Raw genomic sequence first — 10,571 nt, 5'->3', positions numbered from 1 at the left:
AGCTGAGATTATGTGGAGAAGCGAAAGAAAAAAAACGCCAATTAATGTCCAATGGAGTTTGATCGAGTGTGGACAAATTTTTGGTAAACCAAAATTTTAACAAAAGTTAAGCTATTTAGGTGGAGGTTGCTCCAAAATGGGTCCGCCTCATCGTCATATTTTGCTTAGAGGGTTGATCTATTTATACATGTTGCCTTTATGGATTTATTTGAGAAATTTTACATCACGCCTTTTGCGATTTTTTTTGTAAAGTTAGTATAGAAGCTGGTTAAGCCTGTGAGAGTTGATGAAGTTTTATGCATTCATTTTAATGAATGGCCGCCGGAGATATGTAGAAAATTTGGGAATGATTTAAAAGATTTGACTTTATTTTTTAGTTTACGCAGTTTAATCGAAACAAGATTTATCATGGGAGGTTGGATTTATTCTACAACAACTAATGAAGACGACACATGAATTCTTGGAGAAATTTCAGACTGGTTTTATAACAGATGTAGGGTAGGTTTATACAGGAGCTGTTACATCTCCTTTCTACTATGGAACTGTTAAGAGATGGGTCCCATCGATAGTTGTTTCTTTTTAAGCTGATTTGCTACTCTTCTTTTGGTATGATGGTTGAAACTTTAGGTTATGTGTTACAGGCTTACCAGTTGTCTCAGCCTACTATCCTTAAATAACTTGCTCGAATATAGAGATTGCAGAAGGATTGATGGAATCAAGATTGCATTAAATTGTAGTATTGATTATGTTGCTCTTTGTAGTATCTCATTCTTTAGCTCAATTGAGAAATTCTTTTAATAGTCCAAGAGTTTTTTATTCGAGATTTAATCACACTTAACGTTCTTACTGTTCTTATATCTTCTCAAACTCAACTTTTAGTATTATTTTGAGTGTAATATTTCCCAATTTGATGATGACAAGATATTGGAAACCAAAGTATATCAACATAGGGTTATGTTTTTATTGGAAAACAAAAGAGTACTTTTTTTTTATATATGCATTATGTTTTTCTTGCAATTTTTTTTAATAGAAGTTTTTATTGCATTTATTAAATCTTATTATTTTTTTTGGTGAATTATTAAATCTTATTATTACTTGCTTAATTTGCATATTAATTGTACTATATTTGGAAATTTAGGGTAGACAAGAAAGGTAAATTAAAAAGAAAATGTAAGAGGTAACGTGGCAAGCCAGCATAGCGTCGGTATAAATACAGTGGAAAGAAGGAAGAAGACGAAGCAGGGCTCCACGTCTGATGACTGAGTTCATATGAAATCAAAACTCTCTTCTCTCTTTCTCAATCTCCATCTCTCCTTTCCTTTCCTTTCTTCTCCACTTACCTAAAAGCCCTTATCAGACTCTCCCTGTCTTTTTCTCTCTCGTTCACGGGTCGCCTCGTATTTCATCCGAGTTGACTCGCTTTTATTCTCTCTCTCTCGCTCCTCGCCTGAGCTCCCTCCACTCTCCACCATGAATGGTAACTTGGATCGCTCTCGCTCCTTTATCAAGGATGTTAAGCGTCTCGTTATCAAGGTGATTCATCCTCCTCTCTTTCTTTCAGGTGTTCTCTACTAGCTTTATTCGACATTGACGCTGCTGCTTTTCACTCCCATTCTTTCTCTGCTTTCAATTTTTTGATATTCTTCTGCCTTTACTGTTCCTTGTGCAAAGTAAACCGCCTTTTTCTATTCTGATTGATATTTGTTTTTCTATTTTGCGATTGGTACGGTGTAGAATCGGAATCTGAGATTCGATGTCCTTGAATTCCTGAATTTTTGTGATTAAACTCAGTTGAGATTTATTTTGTGTTTTTGATGATTGAAGGTTGGGACAGCTGTTGTGACTAGAAGTGATTTGAGATTGGCGCTTGGAAGGCTGGGAGCTCTTTGTGAGCAGGTATTTTAACTGTAGTTTGTTATTGCTTTTGCTAGGGCTGATGTGTGATTCGTGATTAATTGTTTGTTTGCATGTCAAGAATGTTGATTTCTCTGTTTCCTTTTTGTACATATGCAGATAAAAGACTTGAACACTGAAGGATACGAAGTTATCTTGGTGTCATCTGGTGCTGTTGGTCTCGGTCGCCAGAGGCTCAAATACCGGAAATTAGTTAATAGCAGGTTTGTTTTTATTTTGCTTTTTCATTTTGGTAAGATCTGTGGACCAGTTTGTTTGTCATCTGTTGTAACAACTGACTGTCTGTATATGAGGAAAAGGAAACACTTTATTGTTGTTGCATAAATATTGCACATTTTCTTTTCCATGATAGGATTGGAGACTTGGAGATATGCTTTTTTTATTATTATTTTCTTCCTTAAAATATTATGTGAAAATAGCTGAGAATATAGTTTTTGTTGTTGACATTTTAACTTGATTAACCTGATATTATTTTCTGAAAATATTGCAGCTTTGCTGATCTCCAAAAACCACAAAATGAAATTGATGGAAAGGCCTGTGCAGCTGTTGGACAAAATAGTCTCATGGCTCTCTATGATTCATTATTCAGTCAGGTGATTTTCATTATTTTGGGATGTCTGCATCTGTATTTGTCATGCTTTACATAAATTATTATTGATGCTCTGTTATTCCCCCCAAAATACATGTTCATTTGCTTATTTTATTTAAAATCCAAATCTATATTTGTTTTGCAGCTGGATGTGACATCAGCACAGTTACTTGTGACTGACAACGATTTTAGGGATAAAGATTTTAGAAAGCAACTTAATGAGACTGTGCAATCACTCTTAGATCTGAGGGTTATTCCTATATTTAATGAAAATGATTCTATCAGTACCAGAAAGGCTCCATATGAGGTATGTAACTAACATCCGGTTAACTTTGCTCCTTGTTTGAGTCTCAGTTTTCCTGTAAATTACTCTCTCATATTAATGCTTTGTATAGTTTCATATTATTAGTCTACTCATAATTTTTCTGAATCATTTAGGTAGAAAATGTGACTGCAATCATTGTATCATGCAGTTATGGAAATTGAGACTGGATTGAGTAATGTTTTCGTTGGGCTAAATCATGTTTAAGCAGTAGCAGTTGTAAAAATTCTAGACATCAGTTGATCATATGTTGAGACCTATTTCGTCTTTGAACTTCTAATATGTTGTTATGTATTATTTCCCCTGTATGGGCGTATGGTTAGCTTAATGAATGAACCCACAAACTATTACTTCTCCTATAAGAATGCATCACTCATTTTCTCTAATTTACCCCATCACTCGTTTTGGTTTTTGCTGATCTAGGCTTGTTCATGTGCTTACTTACCTTTTTCATGTACATAACTCTTTCTTTTACTGATGACATATCATTTATTTTTCTTTGCTCTTGATTTTTTTTGAAGTTTAACATCTTTCAAACAAAAAAACAGAACAAAAACATGGAAGCTGTTCATGTATGTTTGCTTGACTCTAACTCCTAGTGTTAACGAAACCAAACTAATTATGTGTGGCATCCTTTTTTTTTTCATAGTTCTGATTATGGGATCTCATGCAGGATGATTCTGGTATTTTTTGGGATAATGACAGTTTGTCAGCCTTGCTAGCTCTGGAGCTTCATGCTGATCTTCTTATCCTGTTGAGTGATGTAGAGGGTCTTTATAGTGGTCCTCCGAGTGACCCTCGCTCAAAGTTGATTCACACATACGTTAAGGAAATACATCATGGTGAAATTACTTTCGGAGACAAGTCTAGGTTAGGAAGAGGAGGAATGACAGCCAAAGTAAAAGCTGCAGTCAATGCGGCTTATGCTGGTATACCTGTTGTTATAACAAGGTACACTTATTTGCTATATTGTAAAAAATGATTCTGGGTGAAAAGGACAGTTCCATTCAGATTTCTTACCATTACTGAACAAGACAGTTCCTTTTGATGAATGATTTTAACCTGTCCAAATGTTATGGTTATCTTTTGACTCCTAAGCTTCCTTTTATGGTGTCATGCCGGAAATTTTGAACGGTGGCAGAGAATTTGGCCTACTTTTTTGATAGAATCACAATGGATGTTATCTTTTTAGAAGTTTGTGCATGTTCTATTTTTATCCAAGTGATTGAGATGCGTACACATGGTGTTATCTTAGTAAATTCTTTTGTCCAAGCATCTGGTGATTTTTTAGCTGTATCTTTTGTAGTGGGTATGCTCCTGAGAACATACTTAAAGTCCTCCATGGAGATCGTATTGGAACCCTGTTTCATAAAGAAGCACATTTATGGGCTCCTTTTAAAGAAGTTAGTGCGCGTGATATGGCAGTTGCAGCAAGAGACAGTTCCAGACAGCTCCAGGTGAACACATACCTAAAGCATGCTGTAGGATATGCTATGTTTATTTGTTTGGAAACCTACAATTCAAAAGGGTTCAATTGAATCTATTTCTTTTTTTATTTATCAATTCTCTTGTTCGGAAAGAATTATAAATAAGAATTCAATTCTTTTCATTTCAAATGTATAACCTATCCTTTAGTCTCACACTCTGTTAAGTGTCTCTCTGGTATTGTTAATACAGGCAGATTTCGATATCAGGCAAAAAATGATCTGATTTTCAGAAACCATCATGACATTTCAAAACAGTCACTCCTCCATCACTTATACCTTTCCCATATCTTTCTTTTCACTCTGCTTTCTCTCTCACCGGAGTAGCGTCATCTGGGAAAGCCTCTTATATGACTACAAAAGCGTTATAATATGATGCAAATTGGCCCATGGGGATGGATTAGGAACCTGGGATTTGGCCATGATCAGAATAAGGCCCTGATGCCAAAGGCAGTTCCATAAATTTTTTCATGGCTCTAAAATGGAGAAAAGCATTTTTAGAGAGAGAATGAGAAAACTTTTGGTTTTTGTGCAGTTTCTGAGGATACAACAATTGAAATTTTGAGAGAGAAAATAGTAGTTGTATGGAATTGGATGCAGAAATTTATTGGGTAACTTTCTGGTATACAATGGCATGGAGGGAATGGGGTTTTGATGCTTTTCCGGTGATTAACATAATTCAAAAACAATCTCTTGCTATTTCTTGATGGATCATTAAAAGATTAAGATGCATCTATTTTATTTGTAAAAAATATTTCTAACTTGAAGCTTAGAGTTTTCATGTGAAATAATGTTTAAGTATAGTAATATCAACTGAAGTTCTTCTGCTTCAGTGTCAAGATTTGAGAAAATACTTTCATTTAAAAAATATGAGTTTTAGTTCTTACCATATAAACCAAAAGTGTTCGAATCAAAATGAATTTGATCAAATGGTATTTAAATAGCCAAAATATAATATATTGAGAAATTAACTTCTAGTTAATCTTCTAATTGAGTACAGTGAGATGTGATTCGTTATATAAGAAAAAAACAAAAATTTAATTTAACTTTTGGTGCTGGTATAAGAACTTATTTCTTTTAGTTTTGAGTATTTCTCTTGGGACATAAATTATTGTTGCTTTGACACTTCATTATTTATTGGTGCATTTATTTCATACTAAAGATTGTTAATTTGATATGTCAGGAAATTTGAAAAAGAATATTGTATCTTCATTTAAATTTATTGTTCTTTTAGCTATTATAATAGAGTTAATTCATCTTGAAAAAATGAAACCATTAATTATATATTCTCTATTGCCATGCTTTAATGATGTATAAAAAGACTTTGTCTTAGTGCAATCAAAAGAGAAACTGTTCATAATCATGAATATCGATGGTATTTTGTTAATGATTTATTCCAAGCATGAAATTCAGTTGAATTGAATTCTTTCCTTTTAAAATTAATGTTAAGAAAGGAATTCAGTTACTTATTCAATTGAATCTGATTTCTCTTATTAGAAATGTAAATCTTTTTCTTGCTTATGGTTTGTTTGCTTTGATATTTATTATACAGCTGCATGTTAACTGTATATCTTGTTTTCTAGGCATTATCTCCACTTGATAGGAGTAAAATTTTGTTGGACATTGCTAATGCCTTGGAATCTAATGAAAAGCTGATCAACATTGAAAATGAAGCTGATGTTGCTGCTGCACAGAAATCTGGCTTGGAAAAATCCATGATATCACGGCTAGCTCTGAAGCCTGGAAAGGCAAGACAGTACTGATTTAATGGATGCTTGAATTGTTCCTTCATTTTTTTTTTTAATACTTGTGCTTCTAATTTCTATCCATCTTTACTATTTCAAAGTTGGTACTACTGTTTTGAATATTTAATTTTGTAAGTTATATGTTTTTAGGTTTCTGTTTCATAAGCCAGCTGAGTATTCTTTCTTTTTCTGTTTGAATGACATTTGTTGACCATGACAGGTCAGAAGTCTTGCAAACTCCATTCGTGTGCTTGCTAACATGGAAGATCCTATAGGTCTTGTTTCGAAAAGAACTGAGGTAATTTTTAATATTGTTTTGGTTCACAATTGCAAGGATTTCCATCCAGTTTGTAGGAATTTGACATGCCAAGAGGATTCAAGTCCTTTAAGCTCTAAAAGCTAGAAGGCAATTTCTGATGATAAAAATGCAGATTTGGTCCAATTTTTTTTCCTACTCTTACAACATAGTTAGAAATAATATCTAATAATATCTGATAAATGCAAAATTGCGAGCTTTTAGTAATATCATGACCTATTATTACGTTGCTCATTGACTCATGATGTTTGTAATAAATTCTATCTATGCAGCTTGCAGATGGACTTGTCTTGGAGAAAACATCTTCTCCTTTAGGTGTTCTTCTGATTATTTTTGAGTCTCGACCAGAGGCACTGGTACAGGTAAATAAGAATACCTTGCTTAATATATTTTTGCATAATTACAAACAATATTGGGAAATATGCCCGTGCATGTATTTCATATATGCTTATTTGATGTATGTAAATATTAGTATAATTTCTTTTTCTTATTATTTTTTAAATGCATGTCTTAGCTGGGGCTTAGGTCCTGAGTTAGAGGGGCTATCTTTGAAACAATGGGTTTGCTTGTGCATTGATAAGTGATAATATGGATATTTAATCTTTCCAAGTGCTGTTATTATGTTGTTGATGTAAATGAAAAAAAAAGTTAAAATTGGTTTGTTCCTAGCCTGAAGTCCTTATGCCATATTTTCAAGTTAGAAGTACTTATTTTTTTTCCTTATAACAATCCTTTCCTGCTTTATGTTTTTCATATTTATTTTTTTCATTTTGTGTTGGCTTGAACAGATTGCCTCTTTGGCAATTCGCAGTGGGAATGGGCTCCTCCTGAAAGGAGGAAAAGAGGCGAGGCGATCAAATGAAATTTTGCATAAGGTTTGGTCCTGCAGAAGAATGATTATTTCTGGAAAATAAGATGAGTAAATATTTTTATTTGAAGTCTGAAAATTGATCATATCATATCTTTCTTTTGTTCCTTTGATTAAATTTACAGGTTATTACGGCAGCCATCCCAGAAACAGTTGGTGGAAGACTTATTGGACTAGTGACTTCAAGAGATGAAATTCCTGATCTTCTTCAGGTGGGTACTCTACTTCTAGAATTTACTACATGGCAGGACATCTGGACTCTGTGGTGTGGTTGATAATTTTGCACTTTGAAACTGAAATGGTGTGCCTTTTTCTTAATGCTCCAGCTTGATGATGTTATTGATCTTGTGATCCCTAGAGGAAGCAACAAACTTGTTTCACAAATTAAGTCGTCAACGAAAATTCCTGTTCTTGGTCATTCTGGTGAGATAGGTTATATTTAGGATATTCAGCATGGTGCCTTGTTATGTTGTTCTGGATTTCATATCAAAGCTGTTCTTTTGCTATTCAGATGGAATATGTCATGTATATGTTGACAAGTCTGCTAATATGGAAATGGCAAGGCGCATTGTCTTGGATGCAAAGATAGATTATCCGGCAGCATGCAATGCTATGGTAATTTTGCATCCAATTTCTTTTAGTTATTCGATATGTTTTTATTCCTGATAGTTCTATGAGTAAATCTGGATTCCCTATCATAAATGCATTTTGCTTGTGAATGACCTGGCTCATTTACTTGTATTGTTCGTTTGCTATGTGCAGGAGACACTTCTTGTGCACAAGGATTTGGTGCAGACTGGCGGACTCAATGAACTTGCAGTTGACCTCCGTACTGAAGGTAGGAATTCCCTATTGAACAATGGGTCATCATGATTATGTCATTTAACAATTTCATTTCCATAGACTCAGATGCAGTTTTGAGGGCAAGCCTTGGCGCAAAGGTAAACGTTGTTGTCTTGTGACCGAGAGGTCATGGGTTCGAATCTTAGGAGCGGCCTCTTGCCAAATAAATTGGTAGGGGAAGGCTTGCCCCCAGTACACCCTTATGGTGGGACCCTCCCCGGAACGTGTACTGCACCGGGCCGCCCTTTTTTTAGACTCAGATGCAGTTTTGAACTCAATTCTCAACACAACTGAGTAGAAATAATTCTTGTGAGGCTGATAAAGTTCCAGCTATTCATTTTACTTAGTTTTGAACTCAATTCAACACAACTGAGTAGAAATAATTCTTGTAAGGCTGATAAAGTTCCAGTGATTCATTTAACTTGTGGATTTCTCATTGGATAGCATGTTTCCTTATCATTTGTTGATGATCAGGAAGCGCAATGTTGATGTAGGTTTTTTTTTGTAGAAATGTCTGAACAGTGAACAGGAAGAATATGAAATAGTTAACGTAGAGTTTGTTGAGTCATCAAATACATAGAACATTATCTCCTCTATTCTGAAATTACAGTTATATAGTGACTGTATATTACATATCATTTTCACCAGAGCTTAATCCATTAATTTTGAACATGTATACTCTCCCACAGTCTAAATACATAAACATTTCCCCATAGGTCATTTCATTAATTAGTAGTTCAGAAAACACGAGGCCAAGTGATCTATTCTCACATAGTTCTACATGGTATGTATAGTGTCAATGTTTATTTGACAAGTGATTTGTAACCATAAACGTTCTGTCTTCTTATGTGCATGATAATGCCTTCTTGAATGAATACTTGGCATAAATTTTAATCGATGATCCAAGTAGAGTTAACTTGTACTTCCTTCTTCAGGTGTTACTTTGTATGGTGGACCAAGGGCTAGCAAGGAACTGAAAATTCCACAAACGGATTCATTTCACCTGGAGTACAATACTATGGCTTGTACCATCGAAATTGTTGATGACGTGCATGCTGCAGTTGAGCATATACACGAACATGGAAGGCCAGTTTTCACCTTTTTTACAAAAGATGCTTTTGATTCTTTATTCTCTTAGTTCATTTACACAAATCTAGTGCTCAAGATGACAATATCTTTGCTTTCTCTTATTACAGTGCCCATACTGATTGTATCATAGCAGAAGATCATGGAGTTGCAGAAGTTTTTCTAAGTAAGGTTGACAGGTAAGAATGCTTAATCATTTTATTGCTTAAAATTGATCCTGTATTCTCATTTCGTGTTTAATTTTTTTTTAAATATCCATCTGGATTGCCTATTTAATAGTATATTGATGCTTCTATCTGTCTGCAAAATTTAACTGTATATCACACCAATGTAACTTTTGGCCTTTATATTAGCCTGAAATTATGGGATTATGTTACTCATAATTTACCTTTGCAGTGCTGCTGTTTTCCATAACGCAAGCACAAGATTCTCTGATGGCGCACGCTTTGGTTTAGGTGCAGAGGTAAAATTCTTTCAACAACTATTTTGAGCATCATTTGAAGTATTCACAGCTGTCTTAGTTTATACTCATTGGCGACTGAATAGGTTGGAATAAGTACGAGCAGAATCCATGCCCGTGGTCCCGTTGGAGTTGAAGGATTGTTGACAACAAGATGGTACGCATGCCTATTATAATCTTCATTTGTTCCGACATATATTCCTTAAATATTGTCCATGTCATAAATAGGAGTGTATGCCACTGATTGCATCTGTTAAGCACTTAATTACACAAATAAAACACAATTTATATTTATCTGATACGGGTTTTGAAGGTTGATCGAGAAACTGTGGTTTATGGTTTCGGTTGTGTGTGCAGGATTCTAAGAGGCAGCGGACAGGTGGTGAACGGTGATAAAGGGATCAAATATACTCACAGGGACATAACTCATTGTCAAATGAATGGGTTTGCATCATCACACAAGAAAGAAGACAATTGAAGATGCAGGTTGAGAGAATCAGGTGAATGAGGTAGTAGTAGCCTCATCCCGGAAAGAAGAAAATGACACATTGGGATTTATTTGACGACGACGAAATAGTAACGGTGGTGTTTTTTATGTAGTAATGTTTTTGATGTCTAATGTAGTAGTCTTATTATTGTATTGGTGGTGTTTATTAGTCCATCTCAGGCAGTTGCTTCTTTGATGTTGCAATGTAGTATTTGCTTCTGGCAGTTAATAAAACCATCTCATTTCTTCCATGAATTGATGATTGACACAGGTCTTTTTAAGGAGAGCTTTATTATTCCTCCAAATGGAGCAAATCCCAACTCCAAAACCTTTCAATTCACACACATCGGACCAAGGAAGAAGATGAAGTTTCGTTTCACCATCGTTCCCTCCCCAAATGAAAATATGTTCATTTTAACCAACTCCTTTAACACAAAAACAAGCTGGAGATTTGATT

At 34.6% G+C, this 10,571-nt stretch overlaps 1 protein-coding gene across 1 annotated transcript; it reads left to right on the top strand.

The window, feature by feature from the left end:
* The first annotated feature begins 1,229 nt into the window (after positions 1-1,229).
* LOC136225936 (delta-1-pyrroline-5-carboxylate synthase-like) lies at positions 1,230-10,365 on the top strand. Its single transcript, XM_066014111.1, has 20 exons — positions 1,230-1,533; positions 1,825-1,896; positions 2,014-2,117; positions 2,405-2,507; positions 2,649-2,810; positions 3,499-3,776; positions 4,132-4,282; positions 5,893-6,057; positions 6,275-6,352; positions 6,643-6,732; positions 7,159-7,245; positions 7,364-7,450; positions 7,565-7,661; positions 7,750-7,853; positions 8,001-8,076; positions 9,017-9,167; positions 9,278-9,346; positions 9,564-9,630; positions 9,714-9,784; positions 9,985-10,365. The coding sequence occupies exons 1-20, from the start codon at positions 1,471-1,473 to the stop codon at positions 10,103-10,105; spliced, it is 2,196 nt and encodes a 731-aa protein (XP_065870183.1). The 5' UTR covers positions 1,230-1,470; the 3' UTR covers positions 10,106-10,365.
* The last annotated feature ends 206 nt before the right edge of the window (positions 10,366-10,571 follow it).

This window comes from Euphorbia lathyris, chromosome 4 (assembly GCF_963576675.1).
Source record: "Euphorbia lathyris chromosome 4, ddEupLath1.1, whole genome shotgun sequence".
In the NCBI taxonomy this organism is placed as follows: domain Eukaryota; kingdom Viridiplantae; phylum Streptophyta; class Magnoliopsida; order Malpighiales; family Euphorbiaceae; genus Euphorbia; species Euphorbia lathyris.
Note: the sequence above shows the minus strand (reverse complement) of the source record. Positions and strands in the feature narration are given on the sequence as shown.